General features: G+C 44.9%; 2 protein-coding genes across 10 annotated transcripts in view; both read left to right on the forward strand.

Annotated features, from left to right (window-relative positions):
* Positions 1–4,179: 4,179 nt before the first annotated feature.
* Positions 4,180–7,967, forward strand: LOC308576236 (uncharacterized protein). 3 transcript variants are annotated; one of them, XM_081175409.1, is made up of 2 exons: positions 4,180–4,445; positions 6,463–7,967. In XM_081175409.1, the coding sequence occupies exon 2, from the start codon at positions 6,464–6,466 to the stop codon at positions 7,802–7,804; it is 1,341 nt and encodes a 446-aa protein (XP_081031535.1). In that variant the 5' UTR covers positions 4,180–4,445; position 6,463; the 3' UTR covers positions 7,805–7,967. The 3 variants fall into 3 exon arrangements, with proteins under 3 accessions (XP_081031535.1, XP_081031537.1, XP_081031536.1); XM_081175411.1 differs by lacking the exon at positions 4,180–4,445 and adding an exon at positions 4,459–4,557; XM_081175410.1 differs by lacking the exon at positions 4,180–4,445 and adding an exon at positions 4,641–6,074.
* A 3,620-nt stretch (positions 7,968–11,587) lies between these two features.
* GOLGA3 (golgin A3) overlaps positions 11,588–25,467 on the forward strand; it is a 51,224-nt gene continuing 37,344 nt past the window's right edge. For 2 of the 7 annotated variants that reach the window (XM_081174648.1, XM_081174647.1), the window contains exons 1-5: positions 11,588–11,951; positions 17,486–17,836; positions 18,913–19,185; positions 21,242–21,354; positions 23,112–23,785. In XM_081174648.1, the coding sequence (XP_081030774.1) occupies positions 17,716–17,836; positions 18,913–19,185; positions 21,242–21,354; positions 23,112–23,785 (1,181 nt within the window). In that variant the 5' untranslated portion in view covers positions 11,588–11,951; positions 17,486–17,715. The remainder of the gene's footprint in view (positions 11,952–17,485; positions 17,837–18,912; positions 19,186–21,241; positions 21,355–23,111; positions 23,786–25,467) is intronic. The other 5 variants (XM_081174649.1, XM_081174650.1, XM_081174651.1 and 2 more) reach the window with 5 other exon arrangements.

Consider the following 25,467-nt stretch of genomic DNA (forward strand, 5'->3'; position numbering starts at 1 on the left):
GTATATTTTTATTTTTTACATAAGGGAGTAGTTAGGGTTAAGTGTAGGGTTTAGGGTGGATTACGAGTCCACCGCTCTTAACCACTACACCACACTGGCTCTCCCCACTCTTATATGGAGGTGCCAGAGACAACTTGGGACCTTTTTCATGCAAAGTATAAAAGCTACATCTCTCTCTGAGCAATTATATGAACTGGCACTAATAGTCCTCTCTTGATGGATCATGCAGATTTAATTAGAAATTGAGAGGAAGGCCATGGCCTCTGCTATGTAAGTGACCCAAAGCATTCTAAATGAATGCTAATATATTCCTTTCTCTCCTACTTATATCCAGACCCCCTTTTCTTTTTGCAAAAATGACCAAGGCAATCTAAACATCTCTTAACCAGGGAGTAAGCTCCAAAAGGACTTCTGAGTAGATATGGTTAGGACTGCACTGTACAGTGGTACCTCAGGTTACATACGCTTCAGGTTACAGACTCTGCTAACCCAGAAATAGTGCTTCAGGTTAAGAACTTTGCTTCAGGATGAGAACAGAAATTGTGCTCCAGCGGTGTGGCAGCAGCCGGAGACCCCATGAGCTAAAGTGGTGCTTCAGGTTAAGAAGAGTTTCAGGTTAAGAACGGACCTCCGGAACAAATTAAGTACTTAACCTGAGGTACCACTGTACTACATTTATTGAGGCATAAGCCCATTTCAATAGATGCATGACAATTTATTTGAGAGGCTTATGATGCTCTCTACTGGCCACATTTTGTAGCACAAGGTGCATGAATTTGAGAGTGCAGGAAAAGTTGGCTGTAAGCACAAGTCAGGGCTGGTTCTGCCATGAGGTGGATTGCCTCAAGCGGCAAATTAAAAGGCAACAAATTATTAGTTGTTAAGATGACAATTTCAATACCCCATTTGGGGAGGCTGTGGATTTATTGTTTCAGAATCAAAAGGTCATGGGTCATCTTAAAACATAAATTCTAGCTCTTTCATATATTCCACCCATGGTATATACACATGGTATTTTCCACTTGACTCATTTGATGACTGCCAGTGAACATTGCCTGGTTTCTGTGGTGCAGTTTATTTAGTCCTTGTAACTGTTAATCAAGCATTTGGTTGCTCCATGCTGTAAAAAGGAGATGGGGGTGAATCAATTTAACAAAAACCAGCAACCAAAACTCAGCCTAAACAACAACACCAAAGGGAGCCAAGTCCAAAGTGCTGAAGACCAACTTATTTGAAGAACACTCCACTAAATGTATTGTAACATAATGAGTTTCAAGTGCAATTGTTCTTCATCACAGGAAATAATAAAGTGTTCTCTAATTTTCAATATATAAATTCAATAATTAATAATAATAATTTTAAGGTCAGATATATATATATATATATATATATATATATATATATATATATATATATATATATATATATATATTCATAACTGTATATATAAACTACATGCCTGAAACCCCACAGAAGAGTTCCTGAACAAATTGACCTCAAATATTTCTCTGCAAGGTCAAAGTGGGAAACCTCCCCATTGTCTTTCCTCACAAATCCTGTCCTCACAAATCCTGTCTTAAGGGCACATTCAAGATATGAACAGGGTGTGAGCCTGTGACCTGTAACATAGATTCAGGGAATTACCGTATTTTTTGCTCTATAAGACTCACTTTTTCCCTCCTAAAAAGTTAGGGGAAATGTGTGTGCGTCTAATGGAGCGAATGCAGGCTACACAGCTATCCCAGAAGCCAGAACAGCAAGAGGGATTGCTGCTTTCACTGTGCAGCGATCCCTCTTGCTGTTCTGGCTTCTGAGATTCAGAATATTTTTTTTTCTTGTTTTCCTCCTCCAAAAACTAGGTGCGTCTTGTGGTCTGGTGTGTCATATATATATATATATATATATATATATATATATACTGTTTTATTAAATTTACTTAATAACATAACATTATTATATATATTCTATAAACAAATAATACAAAACACAGTCTGGTGCGTCTTATAGAGCGAAAAATACGGTATTTGTATATATTCCCCATTTCCCTTTCCCAACCAAAAACATGAGATCTGGCAATTTGCCTTCTCTGTTTGTAGTGCCAGTGTTTTCCCTGGCAGCTGTCTCTGTCATTTTCTATCTTTAGTTTTGGATTTCAAGCAGTGGTTGGGTTGTTTACCCATCAATAGCCCTAGATTCCTGGAGGGAGGAGGTTGAAATTAGGAAGCATAAATTATCCAGACAAGACAAGGCAGGCACATCGTAATCTGCACACTTGCCAGTGTTGAGAAGAGCTCCTGGCAGGCACTAAGTAAATAACAAGCTTTGACTTGGAGCTTCATTCCCACTGCTGATCTCAGTAGCTCTCATAATTAACAGACAAACTCACTGACCTCAGTGGCTCCTTGTCAGGCTGAAACATGAGTCATTCCCAGCCTGTGTGCTGTGAAATCCTGTGCACACTTCCCTGGGAGTAGGTCCACAGTGCAACTCAACTTCTGGGGAGATGCATATAGAATCGTACCAAAAATCATTTAAGCAGCAGCTATCAGAAGTTTGGAAAACGTTGGTTTATGGCGATAGCGTCTGGAAATAGCACGGAGATGAAAATAGAGATTGTGGAGACCTTGAAGTCCAATCTTCAGTTCCTGGGGCAGTAACACAAGATGGCTCCCCCCTTTGCTTGAATGTATAGGGGGAGGTACACAGAAAGATAGAGTTGCCTCTTACATTAATCGGGGAGGCCCACTTGTAACAAATCAGTGCCACCCTGAATTCACTGGGAAGGATGGGGTACAAATTTAGCAAATAATCATAAAATAATAAAATGTATTGGGGAATGCAGGAGGATCAGGTAGCTTGGTTCTGTTGAAAGTCATGTTACTTTTATAGTTACTATGTGAGATATTATTTCTTTGTAGAAAAGACCGAGGAAATCTGAATCTCAATGCAGGAATGCACAACAGGGATCTCAATTCCTCAGTTCTTTTACCTGTGAAATGGGAAGGACAAAGTTCATTAGCCCTTTTCACACTGATAACTGCTAATTGTATTAGCAAGCCCCACTTGTTTTGTGACATTTCATCAAAGCATGCTTGTTCTGTTTCTCCACCTTTATATCTTTGCCTATGAGGACTGAAGTACAATTATTTCACCTGCTGACTGTTAGCAGCAGTGATGGGGCTAAAGGGGCACAAAAAGGAGGGCTCTGCTGTCTCTGCTGCCACCATGCACTCCTGACATCAGGAAAAGGGAGATGGGTAAGCATTGGGCTCTGTGCTGGCACCTGGGCCTTGGCACATGTCCAACTGGACCACTGACACTGGGGCTAACTGATGCAGTTACTGCATTAGCAGTTAACCCGGCTAATTTGGAAGACGACATTTTCAAAGCAGAGCTTTTTATTGCTATCTTCCAGTAGATGGCACCATCTAAGTGGGTGAAAGCGTAATGACCATTGTATGTGAAGGTAGAATTCACAAGACAGTAAAGGGGCTCGTGCGGATCCTTAAAAAAAAAGAAAGAATGAAATTAAGCACTCATCCTGATTTGCTTGCACAAAATTTATGTGGAGGTTAGATGATGCCAACTCTATTTAGCATTCATCCTGATTTGCTTCTGGGTTCCACCATCAGGAATTTACCCTATACTTTTTACTGCATTGCCCTGTCACTCCCCTAACTGCAAATAAGTCCTTTAAAAAAGTAGATTTGTTGCACCAGAGTGCTTTAATTCTGCTTTAATTGGGCAAAGTGACATGGTCAGCATGCAACTGAATCGCTCCTGCAAAAGTGACCACAGTCCCTTCCTCTCACAATTGGCCTGCCAATCATGATTGAAAACTTATCACTTTCTCCCTCCTGCTTTTGGCTTACACCAATGACTTCAAGAGCTTGTCTTCACTCTTATTTCTTTTATGACTGAAGTTTCCCAAGCAAAAGCATTAGCAATCAAAATTAACCTACATGGAGGGAGCGGCCTTCATGCCTCACAGTGGGGTGATGTTCCTCCAGCCTCATGAGGAGCCTCTTCAGTAGGGCTGGTGAGAGTGGGCCTCGCCCTCCTAGGCCAGGTGGAAAAGGCCTTGCGGGGAGCGGCCTTCACACTCACAGCCAGGCAATTTTATTTCATACCACACCATATGGCAGCCATTTTTTGCCATCCAACATGGCAGCTATTTGTGTTTTGCTATTTACTCATTGGGGCAAATCTCACGAGCGATATGTCCAAATGTGTTTTTACGCTTGGGGGGCTGCTGCGTCGCTTGTTCATGAACCTTTTCTTCCTTCCAAATGCCCTGAAGATCCATTGCACACCTTGAGTTGCATGAAACCTCCTCTCTCTTATTTGCTCAGTGAACCAGACCGGGATAAGGAGGAATGAAGGAAAACAGAAATCCGGCCTGAGAACGGAGGTCCCTGTCAAGAGAATGGCCAAGATCTCCTCAGGTGAGGATGAAAGGGGAGGCAGGGAAAAGTAAAGAGCCCCTGAAAACATCTCCACACTCGGGAAGAACTTGTCGGCCAAACCCCTGCACAGAAGTGTATCTGCATGAAGACGGTCAGCACTTTTCTATTGGACGGGTGTCAGTGAGCAGAGTTTTCAGTGGAGATGGTGTATCCTGATTATGTGGGGGAAACAGAACGGGAGAGCATTTGGGTGTGGATGATGTCATGCAGATACAGAACTGGACTTGGGTATTTGACGGGGTGAGCTCCCGTTGCTCGGTCCCAGTTCCTGCCAACCTAGCAGTTCCAAACCACGTCAAAGAGCAAGTAGATAAATAGGTACCGCTCTGGCCGGACAGGAAACGGCGTTTCTGTGCGCTGCTCTGGTTTTGCCAGAAGCGGCTTAGTCATGCTGGCCACATGACCCAGAAAAACTGTCTGTGGACAAACGACAGCTCCCTCGGACAGTAAAGCCAGATGAGTGGCGCAACCCCAGAGTCGTTCGCGACTGGACTTAACTATCAGGGGTTCTTTACCTTTACCTTTTTAAAAGCACTGCACACTGCCATGCGATGTGAAAGTGCTTCATCTTATCAATGGTCACAACTCCTGAAATGAATGGATGGCTCCAATGATCCATTTGCTGCCTTCCTTCAAACATTAACATTTGTGTATGTTCTAAGGTGTTTAAAATAGTCAAAAAGATGACAGCTTTTAATTCCTCTGAATTTGATATCTACTTTAGATTTTTAAAGGCTGGCTCCCAAAGTTATTTCAGGTGAAATAGATGGATTTAGGCCCATTGCTTGGCCGAATGTTAATCACACACACTCACACTTCAGTGGAAACTGCATGCAGCTGAGCAGCTCACATTCGGAGCATCAACACAGAAAGGAACAGAAAGAAAGCAACACAAATATTTTGATGGAAGTGTCTTAGGAAAGCGATTTTAAATCATGGACACCTAGGTTCTGAAAATGGTATTGCCTGTATTGGTGTGAGTGATGGGGTCCCATGGCACAAATTCCATGTTGTCCCAATGCAAAGGAAAAGAGCTAAGATCTTCTCCCTTACTATAATGTCCAAACAAAATGGGATGGGGAAGAAGAATGATAGTTTTGTAAGGAGTCTTCAATAATTTTGCCAAGGAAATTCTTATGGTTCAGGGCCTCATGCTATCAGCCTTTCTTGTACATGGAGATCCTTTATGAAATGCATTCAGGCCCATCAAACAAATCTGTACTGAGATACACATACTGTATCACCATTTTTATTGCTGGAACTGCTCTGAATCTGACTTCAGGAAGAACGCGTTTTAACTGCACAGTGTCCTGGAAAAGACGCTCTGCATTGGGAAAGAAGGGAACTGAGTTCCCTCCCATTTTCCACTTTCCTGATGTTCCAAATGACCAGTACCCTGGAGTTATGATTTGTGTTGTTGTCAGGATTCTAACTGGCCTGTAACTGACCAAAGAATTCTGCAGAGCAGTTGCTGCTGTGGCTGGCTGGCTGCTCAGGTGAACGTCAGCTCAGTGCCCAACAGCTCAGTCTTCTTGAGGCTCAGGAACACCTAGCAAATAGCTGCTCTGTTCCTGGCACGCTAGATTCTAGCTGAGGAAGGCCTTTCACGTAAGTTTATGGATTAAACATTCCTCACTATGCCATCAGGTGTGTTTATGCTCAGTGGAAAAGGATAGCTGCAGTAGCAGATAGCAGAACAGCGAATCATGAGCAGCTTCCCATCCACAACAGGTTGCTGAGGTTCTGGCCATTTTCACAGGAACAATGCAAGAGTATATTAAATCAGTAGCGGTGTGCTGGAAGAAAGTATGAGTGTCAGCTTCTCTGGATCAGATGTCTATACCTAACCAGGGGGTGGGAGAGAGCAGGAACTCTTTCTTTTGCTGCTGCTTTTTGTGCATGGAAGGAAGAATGCAGGAGGGAGGGTGTCCTTCAATGACTAGACATGTTTGTTAGTCCCTCTCTCACTGCATGTTGTCTTCTCTTTTGTTTCCAGGATGTCTGCCAAGGTCTCCCCTGCTCCCCTCCTCTCCAAACCACCCCTGCGGGTGAAAGAAGGCTCCCTGGTGGTCAAATGGCTAAGTTTAGTTTCCGGCCTCCAGGTATCTGCATTCCTCATGGATATTTTGGCCTGGATGACGTGCATTGCCTCAATAGCCATTGTCAACTGGCGAGTGTGGCGTGTGGAAAACATCAAGGGAATAGGCTCTGGAAACATCTGGATTGGAATCTGGCAGGTCTGTTTTTGGAAAGACCCTTCTAACGACGGCAACTCTTTTTGGCATTGTGAAAATCTCAATGAGCAACATCCAACCCTCCCAAAGGAAATTTTTATTGCACAGGATTTAATGGCCTTAGCTTCCATTATGAATTCAGCGGCCCTAGGATTAATTTCGTTTGCCTTGTACAATGTGTTCAAGCCCAGAAAACATAAGGATTTTGTGTTAACCTTTTTTAGGCTTGCAGCTCTCCTAAACTTAGTTGCAGGGATACTCGTCCTGATTTCCGTGATATGGAACATGTCTGCTGTCTTACAAAATGGGGAAATTGTCTTCCCAGAAACTTTTGAATTGCCTCAAATTCCCAGCGAGCAGCATATTGGACCTTCTATTTATCTAGGCTATATCGCTGCGGGTTTCCAGCTGCTGAGTGCAGCATTGGTTGGGATGGAGAGATGTTGCGTCAGGACCACCGCAACAGATACATCTCAAATAGAAACTCTAGTGGTGATTACCCCAGGAAGTGCAGTGAAAAGCGAGAGTCTAACTATTTGTTCGAAGTGTGGTTCTCTGCTGGACCTGGTAATTCAAGAGAAATCCTCCGCAGTGGAGATGGAGGAAACCCATGCGGAAGATCTTGTCATTCCAGAGGAATCCTGTGCAGTTGAGATGGAGGAAAGCTGTGCAAGTGATCTTGTCATTCCAGAGGAATCCTGCGCAGTTGAGATGGAGGAAAGCTGTGCAAGTGATCTTGTCATTCCAGAGGAATCCTGCGTGGTTGAGATGGAGAAAAGCTGTGCAAGCGATCTTGTCATTCCAGAGGAATCCTGCGTGGTTGAGATGGAGGAAAGCTGTGCAAGTGATCTTGTCATTCCAGAGGAATCCTGCGTGGTTGAGATGGAGGAAAGCTGTGCAAGCGATCTTGTCATTCCAGAGGAATCCTGCGTGGTTGAGATGGAGGAAAGCTGTGCAAGTGATCTTGTCATTCCAGAGGAATCCTGCGTGGTTGAGATGAAGGAAAGCCATAAACCCCAAAGGTCACCTGAAGGACATCAAAGCCCACCTGATGTCCCCAAACATACGATTATATATGTGATTCCCTACAACAGGGAGTCATAAACTATCAGATTCAGATCCACACAGATGCATGGATCTGTGTGGATCAGGATCTTATAGTTTTGTTTTGGGACTTCAGGTGGGCTTTGATGTCCTTCAGGTGAGGAGGCCTCTTTTTTATGACTAGTATTTATTTATTTATTAAAGATTTCGTTGATTTACAAAAGTGTGCAATGTCTCTCTCTCATGTTTTCTTCCCCCATGTAACATTTTTATGAATCATTTTCATTTGTTGAGACATTAGGAAGCAAAGGGGAAAGAGGTGGAGGGGGGGGGGAGATGGGTGGGGGTGGGGTCGGGTGGCGATTTTTCTATTTTGCTTCCTATATGTAGGGTTTGGTGTCAGGGTGGTTTGTGCAGGTTCTTTGCTGTTCGCTTGTGTTCCTTTGGTGGTGAGAGAGGTTGGGGTTGGCCTAGGGTGTGGTTATTCATTTGTAGTTGGCTGTGGTGGTCTTTGTTTTCATGTGTGAGTGGGGTGGGTGGGTGTTTTGGATCAGCAACAAATCTACTTATTCCAATACCTCCCTTAAAGCAGTAGTGGATCACCACCAAGAAGGCGCCACCACTGAGAAGAGCTCTGCCTGGTTCCCTGTAACTTGGCTGCTCCCAGAGCTGGGGGGGGGAGAATCATATTTTTTTCCTTGATTTCCCCCTCTGAAAACTAGGTTCACCCTATGGTCAGGTGCGCCCTACAGAGCGAAAAATACGGTAGTTATCATAACAAAAGAGTGGCCAGGATGCCATGTTTAATCCAATCAGCTAACCTGCCAGACAGGAAGAAACAACACACCCAGATTTCTGCTCCTTCTCTGATGTATTAAGGGGGTGGTCTGGGCTACACGCCTTCTGTGATGTATTCTGTGATGTATTTATGATGCTTCTGGGGGTGGTCTTGTTCTCCAGGGCGGGCAATTTCAAATGTCTATATAAGGGCTTGTGCACCTGTGCTAAGAGGTCTCCTCCCCGCCCCCCTGTGTGTGAGGGGAGCACCCTGAGGTAGCAGCTTTAATAAAGATCAGGCTTACTAGCTGCCTTGCTTCTCAATGTTCTCTGGTTGGCCTCTGTTATTTTCTCCTACCGATAGAGAACCTAAAAAGAGGATTCTGTATGGGCTCTTGGGTACCCCATAAGGGGAAAAGAGCAGGTTTTTCCTTATAAGAAATAATAAACATGCTCATATCAAAACAAGATTCTGAAAATAAGACAATATTGCTTCTGATGGTAAAAGGTAAATATAAAGGACCTTGGACGGTTAAGTCCAGTCGAATTCGACTATGGGGTGCAGTGCTCATCTTTGCTTTCAGGCAGAGGGAGCTGGCATTTGTTGACAATACAGTGGTACCTCGGGTTAAGAACTTAATTTGTTCCAGAGGTTTGTTCTTAACCTGAGGTACCACTTTAGTTAATGGGGCCTTCCGCTGCTGCTGTCACACCGCCGCCCGCAATTTCTGCTCTCACCATGAAGCAAAGTTCTTAACCCAAGGTACTATTTCTGGGTTAGCGGAGTCTGTAACCTGGAGCGTCTGTACCTGAGGTACCACTGTATTGTCTTTGATGGACAGCAGCTACTCAAAATGGGTCAGGCACCACAACACATTTGGTAGAGTGTTTTTCAAAGAAAACCAATGTTCAGCACTTTGGGGTTCACCTTTCCTTTCTTTTTCTTTTTCTGTTCCATGTTGCCCAGCCAACATAAAGGAAAGTAGGAACATGTAAATCTAGTAAGTCTACAGAAGTTGTAAACTTTGAATTGAAGCAAAATGATTGTATTTGCTTTTGTTATGCCCAAACTTGTGAGTTGTTTTAGGCTTCCATTTGGGGTTAGTTTTGTTTTTGCCTCTGAAATGCATCTCTGGCTTGAAGCAGTCTTCTAACTTGAAGAAAGGTCCTCTGGAAAACAGGGGTGGGGTTTGTAGCCTCCCCCTGCTCCTGGACACCACACTTCAAATATTTCCATTCCTACAGCAGGAAATATAAAATCAAAACTGCTTTTAAATCGTGAGTCATAGGAAAAGAGGAAGCTGCCTTATACTCAAGTCAGATTACTGGTTCATCTACCTCAGTGTTACGTAAACTGACTGGAAGCAGCTCTCCAGGATTTCAGAAACATAAAAATACAAAATGAGAACACAAAATACAATGATACCTCGGTTTAAGAACATATATTCATTCTGGAGATGTTCTTAACCTAAAACTGTTCTTAATCTGAGGTACCACTTTAGCTAATGGGGCCTGTAACCTGAAGTGTCTGTAACCTGAAGCATCTGTAACCTGAAGCATCTGTAACCCGAGGTACCACTGTACATAATTAAACAAGAACAAAACCAGCAACACCCCCCACTCCAATTGGGATCTTCTACATACTGTGATAGCCTGGGGGGACCCCCTAAACTCTAGAAATTAATAAATGATAGGATTTTGATTATATGAGGTGTGAAGGGAGAAATATAAACTGCAGAGGAATTGCTGGGCAAAACAACCTGGCTAAGCTAGGGCCATTAAGGAACAATACAGGGCCATTGAGAGACATTAGCAATTCTCCTCTGCCCTGAGGAGTGAACAGGGACTGGGTTTGGAAGGTTGCCAGGGTAACTGGGTGTGAGGTGTCAGGAAAATAAAGTTTTGAGCAGGGGTTGCTAGGAGTAAGAAGGTCTGGGATCCATCTTTAGGCAGGTTAGCTGAAGGCTGGCTGGGAGAGATGCCTTGGACTCTGGGGCTGCAATTCTGGGGTGTACAAGCCCCTCTTGAAATGACCATGCTGTAAGATCTGGACTCCCTCCATGCAGACTGAAGGTGTAAATAAGCGAATAAAATGTCTCCGCTGTGTCTCAATTCTCCAAGGACCACAGAGCCTGGATGAGTGCCACAAACCCACAGACTCTTGCCACTGCTCGGCAGAGAGAGGGGAGGCACCCAACTTCTGTAACAATACAAAGCAGGTGTGCTTTCAGTGAGCTACATGCTTCACTCCTTTTTCTTTGGGGGTGTCCTTCGCAGTTAAGCATTGATCTGAAGCAAACACATATGCAGAAATTTCTTAATCCCATTGCACATCGGCATACTCCTCACTCCACAAAGAATAATGGGAACTGTAGTTTACCCCTCACAGAGCTTCAATTCTCAGCACCCTCAATGAACCAGTACTCAAAACTGGAACATTTGCAGCTATCACAGTGGAAACAGAAAATGCAGACACTGGAAGTCTCTGAAAAACTAAAGACAAAAGCATTAGCTGGAAAAGGATAAAAGGATAACTTTGACAGGACATCATTTTTTATTGCACACACAACGGATTATCATTCACAGTTGCACCCACCAACCTCCCTTGCACCTGACAACTTTGGGACAATAAGGACCCTGTGTTTGCGGGTATGGAGTGGGAAGTGCTGGATGGGGAGGGGGGTAGTTATTATTTAGAAAAATCAATAAAAGATAATTAAAAAGAGCAACACAAAGCAATGCATGACCACTGAAGAGGGGAATCCAGGCGCTCCAGCACATTTAAGCAGCTGCACAGAAAAGCGAATTGCTGCCCTTCCAACCGCACCTTCTGAAATTCCCTTTTGTACGCCACTGCTAAAAGCCCTGTCCTCTTATGCATCTGGCTCCCTAAACACTGAATCGCTCCTATTCCGCGATTCCCCCACCCGTGCCAAAAAACAAAACAAAACAAAAGTTTTTGACCAGTTATTTGGCACCAGGCGGGGTAGCAGAAAGTCAAACGTCACAAAACCACCCAGAGCAACTTCCCTCCCGGCAGGTCCGACCACATAAACCGTCCGCCGCCGTGTGCGTAGCGGTAGCGGGGAAACACCGATTCCCTTTCCTGGTTCCGCCCTCGGGACGGCCCCACCCTTGTTTTGACTCCTAACCTTCCCCTCCTTCCCACCCCCACCCCCGTCTTTTCCTCCGAGCTTTGGCGCAGTGTGACGGGGGCGGGATCCGGGAGGTGCTTTTTTTGCCGGCGGAAGGGGAGATAATCACACACTTAGCCCCGGGCCGACGGTTCTCGGCCCAACAACCCGGGCGGTTGTTTCCGGGGGGACGGGAAAAAACGTCGCGCCGCTTTGGCTGGGCTGGAGATGCTATAGCAGCGCCACGTCTCGGGCAGGAGGGAGGGAGAGAAAACATGGGAGTCCAGCTCGGGCAGGTCAGTGGGGAGGGAATGGGGCCTGGCTCGGGGTGGGTGGGGGAGGGGGGATTGGCTTGACCCCCGCCCCTCCACAGCAGCTGGGTGTCTCGGGGCTGGTGGGTGCTGCCAGGGGGGAGGGCAGTGGTGGCTGGAGGTGGCTGGCAGATGTTTGTTTTGAGGAGGAGGGTGGAGGAGATCAGCTGAGCTGGAGAGGGAGGGGAGCCTCTGTGTCTTTCTCTGTGTGTATGTGTGTGAGAGAGGGAACATATTAGTGCATATAATGTATTTTGGGAAATATTTGGAATGGTCTGTGTTTAGAATTCCAGGGCAGACCAATCCTATTTTTGTGTGTGTGCGTGTCTATGTGCATTACATATTAAGGAGAGGATGCAATAGTGGATGATGTGCATTTTAAGGAAGCATTCGAATGCTCAGTGGCATAAATATGTTTAAAGATCTAAGATATTGATTCCCAAGCCTATGCATCAGAAATAAGCCCTACTTAATTCAGTGAGACTTAACCCTCAGGAAGGTAGGCATAGGATTGCAGCCTAAGAACTATGTATCCTGAAATGAAATTAATAATAATAATAATGTGTGTTGAAGTTCTTCTTAGATCTCTGCACAAAAACAATCTAATGTAGTGTGTGTTCTGTGTGTGAGAGAGAGGCATCCAGCCGGCTGAAAGGAAGAGGATGGAGACTTGAGCAATGGAGATGTATTTATGCCCTTATATGTGATTTTTCCTGCCTTCTGAATAGGAGTTCAGGGCACTGTGCATGGCCCCTCCCTTTTTTTATATGCACTGCAACCCTGAGAGGTTGAAACAGAGCGACTGGCCCAAGGCTGCTCCATGAGAAGATTTTGGCCGAGTTCTGCGCCTGGCTGGAACGAATTAATAACTTTTAGGATGGAAAGGAACTCGGTGTTTGGAAGTTTGAGTGTATCGGAGCTGAATGTATGTTGTTGGTTTTTCATTGCATTTCTACCTCAAGTATCTTCATTCATGAACCCTGAGGCAATGTTCATCAGGGTTATTGGGCAATCCAGGAAAAATTATCTTTTCCCAACAGATCCAAACTTGTTGAGGTTCAGACCATACCCTTAGGTCTGAGTGAATTATTGGGAGTCAGCAGCTGAGTAAAATGCTAAATTTAGATCACCCTAGAGCACCAGAAAACATTTTGATGCAAGTTACTCTTTGAAAATTACCCTAAATTCCTGAAAACCTACTTTACTGGTTTAATGATACAAAGCCTGTGTTTTTCTGTTTTGTTTAGTACCCTCACCTCAATTGTATGTGTGTATATCTTAGTAGGCAACAGTAACTGCTTTAGTCCCAAAGACTTAAAATATTTGTAAATGGCAGTGATCTTTTAATTCTTGGTGAAAAGTATGAGTATGCAAGGCTTTTGATCACACAAACCATATCTAAACAACAAAGCAACATAATAGTGTTCTATTATTTTCAACAGGGATTGCTATTTTCGGTGCATTATCTATCTTCTCATTCAATTTGATCTCTCTAAAACAGAGTTGGAGAACATGTGGTCTGCCAACTGTTGTTCTCATTGGCCTCAGCCAGCATGGCCAGTGTTCAGGGATGCTGGGAATTGTAGTCCAACAACAGCGGGAGGGCCACAGGTTCTTTGGTATCCCAGAGGTTCCTTAGAGGACTAGTTGATGAGGAAAGGCTCCCTTTAAAGTAGGATGCTTAAACTCTGCTGGTCTAAAGGTTGCATTTGATTTCCGTGGTTCTTCTTTCCTCTCCAATGCAACTTCTGCTGTCATGTCTCTTTTCAATCTGACCATCCTTGCACGGCAGTGAACCCTCCTCACAGCCCACTCTTGTCCTAATTCATTCGTCTGCAATATGATATGAGTGTTGGTTGCTCTGCCAGATGTACAAGACTTCAATAAACAAGTGCTTAGTCCTGTAAGTGAAACTGTCTGGGCACGGAAAGATAAAATAGTCTAGCTGTCAGTGGGAATGGTGAAAATAAAAGGCAACTGGTGGTACAAATTGCAAATGAAAATAGTTTATGCCTATTGCAAGGGGCAGCCTCATCATTGCTCCAATCCAGCTAGTGCCGTCAGTGTACAGATATGTTTCATGCACAGTAACCTCATAATTTTTGTGTGGGTGGGTTACTTGGGACTTGCATCTGTCTGGTGCTTTGTTTCTTGCATCTTCATTTCACCATCTACACTCCAGATACAGCTCTGTGCTGCCGTTTCCAATCTGGTTGTTTAGTGCAGTCCTATAATAGGGACGCGGGTGGTGCTGTGGGTTAAACCACAGAGCCTAGGGCTTGCCGATTAGAAGGTTGGCGGTTCAAATCCCTGCGACGGGGTGAGCTCCCGTTGCTCGGTCCCTGCTCCTGCCAACCTAGCAGTTCGAAAGCACGTCCAAGTGCAAGTAGATAAATAGGTACCACTCCGGCGGGAAGGTAAACGGCGTTTCCGTGCACTGCTCTGGTTCACCATGTGGTCATGCTGGCCACATGATCCGGAAGCTGTCTGCGGACAAATGCCGGCTCCCTCAGGCCCATAGAGCGAGATGAGCGCCACAACCCCAGAGTCGGTCACGACTGGACCTAATGGTCAGGGGTACCTTTACCTTTACCTTATAATAGCTGCACATTTGACACTCTGGTTATGCTTTAAAGAGCTACTGGAGGCACCTTACGTTGGCTGCTTTTGTACCCTGTTTGTTCATTCTTGATATGCGTTTAGTTTTAGGTGCTTCATATATGTTACCATGTAAACCTCACAATAACCTTGTAAGGCAAGTAATTATTATTTCCTTATTGCATCTAAGGAACGGAGAGCAGGGAAGCTGAGTTTTTGAGGAAGTGGGTCATATCAAGCCACCTGGTCACTTAGAATGATTTTGCTTATTTCTCTAGCTGTTTCTTTACATAGTGTAATGCTGGTATGCTCTGAATACTACACGCGGGCTAAGCAAACCTTGCTTTCTAGGGAGTGCCCTTTTATCAGAAGCTTATTTGTTTAAGTATTGGGAGTGTTGTGCTACTACGCAAGCTGAGCGGTTATTAACACCTGCAAAAATCAGAGCTGGTTCTGTTTCCTCCTGGGCAACTGTAGCTCAGTGGTAGTGCCTACCTGTTTAGCATGCAGAACATCCCAAGTTTGATCCCTGCCATCTCTACTTTAAAAGGTCAGGTGGCATATAATAGGCACGATTTCACCCTGGAGAGACACTACCAGTCAAGCTAGACCAGTGTTTCCCAAACCTTTTCCACCGTGGACCTCTTGAAGGTTGCTAATTGTCTTGGCAGACCCTTAAAATGTTTCTTCTGCCTGCTTCAGCAATTGTAATGTGCTGTGCCAGAAGCTGTACATTTTTAAATTGTATTTTTATGGCTTCTTTCATTTTCTGTATTGTATTCTTTTATATTGCATTTCGAATTCTGTATAGTACAATATAAAATACAATACCATAATAAACCATAAATCATAATAGAAGAAAAAGAGCAATAAGAATACAATTTAAAATCTGATATTTAATGCACTGTGCTTACCTTCCGCAATTGCTGCTCCCACTGTTCTTCACAGACCCAGAACTGTCTGAATGAAGCTTGCCATGGACCACCGTTTGAGATCCCCTGATTGAGTTCTGTGGTACCAGTTTCAGTTGATGGTGCCTAAGATTGTGGACACAACACTTGTAGCTATTTGCTGTATCATGTGTCCTCCCAGTTCTTCCCCATCATTCAGGTTAGGCAGGTGGGTCAAGCGAGTGGTGGATGCATTATTACTCCAGCCACCCTTAAAGAGGAGGTTGTGCGACAACATCTAAAGAAGCCAGAGGTCTATGATAATGATCACCCAGTCATTAATACCATTCTTGGGCTGGGATAGTCTAAGCTGTTGTGACTCACACTTAGGAACCTTGAGGGTAACCTCACAACTGGATTCCTGTGATGTGCTCTGTGAAGAGCTACCCTTCAGATTGGCTCAGAAGCTGCAGCTAGGTTGCTCAGTGGGGCATCTGCTGCACAACCCCTGTACTGCCAATTAGCCACCGAGTCAAGTTCAAGGAGGGTGTTTTGTTATTGTTGATTCTGGCTGCTGCAGTTGCTGCAACTATGTTCTATGATTATCTGGGTTGTTTGCTTATTTTAATGATTTTTGTTTGGATGGTGAAGCACTTTGAGATTTTGGAATTGGAAAATTTGTATGTGTATGTATAAGTAGATAGAGAGAGATATATGAAATAAACAGATAAACAAATAGTCAGCCATAGGATCCCTGTCTATGATGGACCTGCCATGCAGAATTCAGAAGAGAGGGCAGATTTCCCCTTTAAGTTCAGTGCTTTTTTTTACTCTTTCTCCATAGGAGTGAATTCACACCAACAAGCTGATGGCCACCCGCTTGGATGGCTTTAAAAGAGTAGACAAATTCATGGAGGCTAAGCTCTGCTTCTTGCCTCTGAATTCCAGTTAATGGGATCACCACTGGGGAGAGGTGCTGCTGAGCTTTGTTTCTGCTAGTGGGCTTCCTGTAGGCATCTTGGTGGCCACCTACATATCTTGTGGCAGTGAATCCCATGTAAGGCATTTCCTGCCCCTTCATCTGCATGTAGATCTGTCAAGGGTTCTGTGTCTGGGACATGCTAGAGCGCAAGAAGAATGTGTGTATCTAGGTTTTTGATGGACACAAGTGCGATCTAGAACAGAATGTGTGGAGTTGCAGCTAGCCAGCCATAATCTTTCCCAAGATAAAGTGTTACCTCGGTTTAAGAAAGCCCTGTTTATGTACTATTCGGTTTACGAACTCCACAAAACTGGAAGTAGTGTCCCAGTTTGCGAACTTTACCTCAGTCTAAGAACGGAAGCCAAATGGTGGAAGGGCACCGGCAGCGGGAGGCCTCATTAGGGAAAACGCGCCTCGGTTAAATAACAGTTTCGGTTTAAGAACGGACTTCCAGAACAGATTAAGTTCGTAAACCGAGGTACCACTGTACTCCATTCCATTCTCCTTCCCTTTCTCCATTTTCTGTTCTCCCTCCCAACACAAACACCAACCCCTCCCCAACATGTTATGGGGCTGCTGAGTATGTGCATTCCCTCACTAGACTGTTTTGGGGTTCCCTCTTCCCCATTGTCCCCCCCCCCCCAAATTCTTCCTACTTCCAGAAACCTTTGGGTTCTGTCAAGCCAGCTATTATTTCCCTCTTGTGTATGGATGGTGCCATTTTCCCTATATAGAGAGTCCAAATAAAGAGAATCAGTTAGCTATTGGTTTAAATACTGCATGCGATTGTTCCCCTGTAACAGAATGGGTTGGGTTTTTGTGTGTGTGTGTTTTTTACAAAAAATAAAGTGCCCTTTTGTCTCTAGAACAGGCTTCCTCAACCTCGGCCCTCCAGATATTTTGAGACTACAATTCCCATCGTCCCTGATCACTGGTCTTGCTAGCTAGGGATCATGGGAGTTGTAGGCCAAAAACATCTGGAGGGTCGAGACTGAGGAAGCCTGCTTTAGAGAGTGACACAACTTAGTAATTGCTTTCACCCCCTTCAGGCTACAGTAATGATCTCGTGGAAATCCTGAGCTGCCTGCTGACCGGACTTGGACTGAGTTGAGCTGCCTGCTGTAAAACTACAGATGAGAAGCTTGGTATTGTGTCCTCTTGCGCAGCCTCCTTGCTGGCAGTTCTTCTGATGGATAGAACCAGGACTTGGCAGTTCTCTTGAAAAGCGAGTTTTGTTCAGCTGGGGAAATATTTCCCCCGCATCTTAATAGCAGCTGCCATGGACTCTTCGGTGATCCTGCTGGAGAAGCAAGCCAGCAACGGGGCCCCCTACAGCTCTGAGCAGCCTGTGGAGATGGAGGCCAAATTGGAGCGGCCAGCAGAAAGAGATGGCCTTCATGGTAAGCTGTTTCTGCAGATCAGATTTGTGTTGCTGCTAGGAATGTGTTTCTGAAGGTAGTGCAGTCAGGCTAAGGACATAAGGCCGGCAGTGGACAACCTGAGGAAGTCCCATCCCACTTTGGGCCTGTCAAGAGAACACAGGTGATGTCCACTCTTTCCAGGATCTCTCCTCGTTTTGAGATTTTAGTGCAGTGGTTCCCAAAGGGCATGGCGTGCCACGCTGGTGTGACAGGAGAGGATGACAAGGGTGACAGGAAGATTAAAGGACCATCAAAAAAACATTCAAATGTTTCAGTGTAGTATAGTATACTATAGTATCCGTTTTTTATATTCAAAACAAGAGCAAGAGCATCAAGTGATAAATTTGGTGCAGTGCGAGCAAATTTTCATTCTGAAAGGGTGGCACAGAGAAAAAAGTTTGAGAACCACTGCTGTGGTTGGTGAGCTGAGAGTTGGTTTAGACCCTGGGTGAGAATCCAGAGGCTGAGGGTAGTGGTGTGTCAGAAGGAAACTGAATATATATTTAATTTTTAATGTACATTTTTTGTAGCTGTGTATTTTTGTAATATTTTGTTTAAGTTGTCCGTTGTTGCTTTAGTTTTTTGTACATCGCTGAGACATATTTTTAATATATTAAGTGGTGTAGAAATTAAATAACCCAATCGAATCAAATAAGGTGAGCCCTGCTGGATAGGACCAGATGGCCATCTGTGTTAGGCCCCTGTGCCTGAATTCCCCCATCCTTGTCCTAGCAGGTCTGGTTGAAGGGTCAGGAGCAGGCAATTTGACAGAGCTCTGCTTGAGGACCCAGAGAGCTGCAGCCAGTCAGGGTAGATAATGCCCAGATTTCGTATAATGCAGCTTCCTGTGTTCCCAGTGCCTTTCTTCTGAACAGCCAAAGGCTAGTCAAACCAGGTGGGCCTTTGCCAAGGTGTTTCTTATAGCAGGGATGCTTTAAAGACCTAGGATATCCTCTCTTTATAGGAAGGGGAAACAGACTGGAGACCCATCCTTCCACCCCTAAGTTTGTAAGGGATGTGAACCTAGTGCAACCCAATATTCTGCTCTTTTTCAGTGACTAGTGTAAATGACAGCAAAGCGCCAGCTGAAGGGGAATGCCTGGTTCCAAACAGCAGCGAGGTGCCATGTGCGAATGGACCAGCACCTCGCTACCCTGTCTCTTCTGACCCCAACGGCAGCCCACGTGGGGAAGTACCAGCTCCAGGTGTGCCCGGTTTCCATGACAACCTAAAGTCGTCTCAGGGAGCTAGTGCTGAGGGCATAGTGCTTAGGAAGGAAGCGTTGCAGTCCCTCAAACTAAGCCTTCCCATGCAAGAAACCAAATTGTGTAAGCATCTGTTTATGGCGGAGCCCCCTGTTTTTTTCTCTTGCTCCAAGAAAAAAAAAGCTCCCTCCCCCACTTTCCATTACTCTCCTGGCCTCTGCAGACTCTGTCTCCAAATATCACTTCAAAAAAGCTTGATCTGATACTGTAATTTTGCTCTGTGGCAATTGGTGCTTGTGACTCTGTGTTTAACACACTTACTTTACTTAACATTGTTGGGCTGAATAAATGTTGCCATTAAAACACTGTTAAAAACAAAGGACCCTTATTGCTTTCCTTTTTTTTTTTTTGCATTCCAGTTAGACAAGTGCAAATTCAGAATAATGATATTGTATAAAGCCAGGCTTGTATTTTAACAGCTTGCCATGGGTGACCAGGAAATCCATGCAGGTGAATAAAAGTGCTGGCAGAGGAGAGATGAATTGCCTACTTGGTAGAAAGCTATATTTTTTTCTACTGGAATCTTCTCCTTGGCCAGCATGAGAACATAGACTACATATATTAGTACGTATATATGTTTTTGCACGCTGATAACTGTTTGTTGCACTTACTTACAAGCCTGTAACCCTGCACAACATCACCTGTTTAGATAAAAGCCCAAAACACTTGAGGTTTAGCTAGTTACTTATTTGTGGGCATTTATATCTCACCTTTTAAAATGGTCCATAATATTAAAAGTTAATGTAATGAAACAAATATGAAACAAGCAGCATTTTTAAAAAAATCAATTGGCAGGGAAGAAAAGCACATAATTAAAATACTTGGGGGTGAAACTTTTGCTAAGGTCAGACAAACCTTCCTTGTGGAGAGCTTTCTACAAGTGGGATGTCACCACTGAGAGTGACTGTAATAATCCGTTTTCAAATCTAACCGCGAGACCACAGTTCAGTCAACTTGTCCTGTGGCTACCCACCCCTTCCCTCAACCCAATAAAAACATGGCAATTAGGGTTCCGCAACAGGCAGTATTCTTAATCTGGAGGGAGCTGTGAACAAGTTGCTTGAAGAGCTGTGGATCCTAAACTGTGCACTCTTAATATCAGTGCTTACACAAGGCGTTGGGGTTTGGGGCACTTTTTTCAGCTGCACGCTCACCTGGCTAAAAACGCATGCTTTGCTTATCTGTATGAATATTGTAGTAAGTCTTGAGATAGGGGTAGTCAACATAATGCCCTCCCCCAGATGTTGCAGGATTCCCAACACCCATCATCCTGACTGTTGGCCACAATGGCTGGGGCTGATGGGAATTGGAATCCAGCAACTTCTGGAGGCCACCATGTTGGTTAGCCCTTGAGTTACGGAAACAAGTTTGGCATCGCCCAGCTCAGTCCTTCCACGCAATTCACATATAAGTGGGACTGAAGCCAGCTTTTTATGAACAACTTATATCGGGAGATGATGCATTTCAGTGGATAGCCAGTTGGAGGAGAAGCCTGGGAATCTGGATCCAAGCCTCTGCTCAGCTCACAGTGACCTGAGGTTGTCACAGTGCCTCAGTTCCTCCTTTGTAAGAGGAGACTCTACTGACCTGACCCTTGTGGGGATGTAAAAATGGAGGATTCTGAATTTGCTTTGCGTCCAATTTGCTTTGCTTTGTGTCCAATTTAAAGCAAGCGGAATCTTCAGATGTAACCAAATTATACATTGAGGTGGGTCTTGCTGACTAGTCAAACCCAAGAGCTGGAATTGATGTCCTTGTTCCCTTGAGCTGCATCTTCTCCATGACCAATTGTTAACAATCTCATGGTGCATCCCAAAATGTCTTTGTTTGTTGGTGTCTTTGAGGTACTGGGTCCCATTCTGGGCAGGGTACAGAATGGGTACTGTTAAGCCTTGGTAGATTGAAGCCTCATTGGATGCTCACTAAATTAACTTCATTTCCCCCCAAAAAGCATGTAACCTTTCAGTCTAGTAATTGAAATGAAAGAACTGTCACTTTTCTGTCTCTCTTGCTGTTTTTACTTCTTCCCTAATTTTTGCTAAGAAACATACATTTCTACCCAGCCTAGTAATAGACACACACACATCTAATTACATAAAACCTGTCTTTCATCCTGTAGGTTCAGCCGATTCTTCTCTCCCTTTAGAGAAGGAAGAACAAATCAGACTTCAGGCAAGAAGGCGCCTTGAAGAACAGCTCAAACAGTATCGTGTAAAAAGGCACCAGGAGAGAGTAAGAGCCTAGCAAGTGGTTTCTCTAGTGTTTATGAATTCTAATGACTTGGGAAATCGTGTAAACTGCTCCTTGGTGCTGCAAAGCATCATTTGAGGTGATGCTGTGGGATGGACTCCATTTGTGGAGGGGGTCATTGCAGCAGTGTGATCCACATATCTCCATTCAGCCCTTTTTAAGGCCAAGAGCCGTAGCAGCTTTCACAGACAACGGGCCCCATTCAGAAGTAACAGATAGCCATGTCATGTTCTCTTGCTATATGAACAAGCTGTGGTGAACATTGGGCTTATGCACCCATCACTCCCCTATCTTCTTCAGAAGCTCTTGCCTATGGTTTTACACAAACCACAGTTCCTTGTGACATCTAAATCTGAGGAACTGTTGTTTGTTTAAAGCCTTTCTTGGTCATTAAGCCAGGATCCGATACCTTGGAAGCTGAACGCCTTGCAAGTCAAACATTTTGGCTCCCGAACGCCACAAACCCGGAAGTGAGTGTTCCGGTTTGCGAATGTTCTTTGGAAGCTGAACGTCCGACGCAGCTTCCGTGGCTTCCAGTTGCGTGCAGGAAGCTCCTGCAGCCAATCGGAAGCTGTACCTTGGTTGTCGAACGTTTTGGAAGTCGAACAGATTCTGTTTGGCTTCCAAGGTACGAGTATACTATGGTTTGATCCTGGCTTGTTTTCACTAATTCTAGTTATAATTAACTGCAGTACCCTGAGTTTGGAAGTGCTGTGGCTAGCCCCAGCCATAACTCTGTGTTGGGTGGCAGATGACACTACCATATCACATGGACATGCCAGTAGTGTGCTAAGTAGTGAGCATGCATTCACCCTCTTTATTCTCTGAGCATATACAGTGTGCATGCCCTAGAAGGTTACTTTCCCCTCCCATCTATATTAAAAGCTAGCAGACAATTTGCCATTGAGGCTGATGCTTTTTTGACTTTCACTCTGGTGTGCCAATAGAGAACCTGTTGCTGGACTCTCAAGCCCTGCCGTCGTTGATCATTTGCCATGCTGGCTGGGGCTGATGGGAGTTGCAGTCCAGCAACATCTCAAGGGCCACAGGCTCCCTATTTCCATTACATACAATCACAGATAACTGAAAACAACAGTATTTGTCTCATCAATGACCTGGTTCCATGGCTTAACTCGAATGGGTGGTCTCCTTGTGTGTCCACCTGCTGCACTCAACCAAGCCATTGTTTGGTGTAGCATGTTGTTCAAACAACACACCATGTCATGCCATGGCTCAGCTCAGCTCAGTGCAGCACATAGCAGAATGACTGAGGAGGAGCAGAGTAGCTGAGATTCACCCTCTCAGAGCCCACGTTCTTAGCTATGGTTTGACTTCGTGTGATGTGCAAACCAGACTGATGTCTACCCATGGATCTTTCACAAAACCGATTGGCCTGACACTTGTTTGTTCAGGTAGAGCCATTTTGATGTGTTAACCATGCTGATGTGGCGGGGGTGTTTGCCATCCCTAAATCTGGTGGTGAAGGAAGAATAAGCTGGAACTTTAAATATTAAATTTAAATATAAACTTGAAGTATTACATTTAAAGTTCTCGCACTGAAAGGAGGAGACTGACTTTTGCATTCAGGAACCTCAAAAGGAAACCTTGGTTGCCGTTCTATGATGATTTCCATTTGTTTACATGGCGGGCAGTTGATTGGTTTAAAATAAAAGACTTTGGTGATCAGAAGTTGCATTCCATTTATACTACTGCTTGTCATCTTCTTTTTCTTGTCCAAGCAGTCTACAGCTAAAAGCCGTCCCTCCAGTACCCTCGATCCTGAGCTGATGTTACATCCAGAGACTTTGCCAAGGGCCAGCACTGTGTCTATGACAAAAGAATACTCATTCTTGCGAACCAGCGTCCCGCGGGGACCAAAACTGGGAAGCCTGGGGCTTCCGACACAATCAAAAGAAAGGAAAAGTTCTAAATCTAACAGGTCAAGTAGAATCCGGTCTCTGGCAGACTATAGAACTGAAGATGCAGAAGGGCATGTTCCACTTGATTCACCAAGTGGCTCCCTGAAGCAGAATCGAAGCAGCCTGACATCTGTTGTGTCTGAGATCAGGCTAACCCCTGATCCAGATGACCGGCTGGAGAATTCCTCCCTGGCCGGAGATAGCATCTCTGATATTGACGGAAGTGAAGTAGGATTGAGGCTGGACGGCAACGAGAGCGACAGTTCTACGTACAGTAGTTTATCGGGAAGGGGTCCCTATGGCGCTTTGCTCAATTCTGAAAGCAGGCAGGGCACTTCGCTGACTGTAAATGGCCAGGAGGTCCCTTTGGATGCAGTTGGACAGTTTCCTTCCATCAGGGAAGTGTTGCAGGCTGCTGCTGCGACAGAGCACCATCCCGACGATCAGGAAGTCAATGGCGAAGTGAGAAGCAGGAGGGACAGCATTTCCAGCAGGTAAGTGCATTGCAATGGCTTTCAAACTTTTGAACCTCCAGGGAATAGTTTTCTGTCTTGTCTGCGAAGGAATACTGCTTGTCTCTGCTGTGAAAGGTGCTGCGGCGTCTTCTGCAGTGTGCAGTCAGCTTGTGAAGAGCATTAGCGTGGACTGTTATATGAAGGCGCTCTGTGCTGACTTGGTTGGCAAGTCCATCAAGCTCAGTGCTGTCCACTCCAGGGATGGGGAGCTTGTTGCCCTCCAAATGTTGTTGGACTACAGCTTCCATCACACTTGACCACTGGCCATTCTGGTTGGGGCTGATGGAAGTTGGTGTCCAGCAACATCTGGACGGCCTCTGATCTCCCCATCCCTGGCCTACCTTGACTCACAGCAGCTCTCAAGAAGTGTCCGGATAGGTCCGACCAAAAGGCCCCTCTAGTCCCCACAGCAGCCAGCAAGGTGCCTCCCGGGGAGTCCACAAGCTGGGCATGATCACAGCTACCATTCCCCAGAGACTGGTATTCAGAGACATATGCTGCCTTTGATTCCTGGAGCCAGCGTTGAGCCATCATGGCTAGTAGGCAGCAGCTTGGGTGGGAGACTCCCTGGCAAGGTAGGAAGCAGCCTTATACCAAGTCAGACCATTGGCCCTCGTTCATCCTGCATTGTCTGCTTTGACCAGCATCATCTCTCCAGGGTTTCAGGCAGGAGCTTTTCCCTGCCCTACCTGGGAACACCAGGAGTTGAACCTGCGACCTTCATCGTGCAAGGTGTTACACTCTGCTACTGAGCTTGCAGTTCTTCCCAAAGCTACAGATCCCTAGTGTAGGCTGCCATGAGATCCATCATGAAACAAAGGTGGGATATGCATGGAGTAAGTGTAGTTGCAGTGCATTGGGGAAGGGCAATAGCTTAGTGGCAGAATGACCGCTTTGCCATGCGGAAGGTTGCCAGTTCAATCCCCAGCATCTCCAGGTAGGACTGGGAGAGCCTCCTTTTCTGAAACCTGGGAGAGCTGCTGCCAATCAGTGTAGATAATACTGATCCAGAATGACCAATGATGTGACTCAGTATGTAGCTACTCTGAGTGCCTTTTTGCCTAGAGGGCTGGCTATAAATGCCTTAAGTAATAAGTGAACAATATGCACCCAGACTGCCCCTGTGGGTTGACCTCTTTCTGTGTCAGGTGGTTGACTGAATCGCATTCAGCATTTTGTCATAGAAGAGGACCTTCAGTGTGTCCCCCTGTTTATGAACCTTACAGCATCCTTCTCACACAACCCATTAAGTATTTAATCCATGCACATATCTTTCCAGCTTTTAGCACTTAACGAGACGCAAGGGTTCCTGCCCTAGATGCACTTATCCACTTTAGCCCTTTTAAGAATGGGATTACTTGTTGGTTCTCAGAAGCTTACTCACCCATGATACTATAATGAGTTTCTCAGTGCCCATCTCTTTCAGGTCAAGTATAGAATTAGCAAGTGGTCAATATTGCAGTGTCGATTGTGCTTGCTGTTCTTTCCCTTCCATCTTTCTTATAAATGGATGGCCAGTTTTTAGGTATCCTTTTTGGCTCAAAAGTTATCTGAATGAAATAAAAATATTAAACACCCCATAGTTTTTTTTTAATGTCCATTTGCAGGGCTCAGAAAATCTACTCTCCATCATGCTCAAAAGGAACTAATTTTTCTGAGCA

This window comes from Podarcis bocagei (genome assembly GCF_964188305.1).
Source record: "Podarcis bocagei genome assembly, chromosome: 16".
Lineage (NCBI taxonomy): Eukaryota > Metazoa > Chordata > Lepidosauria > Squamata > Lacertidae > Podarcis > Podarcis bocagei.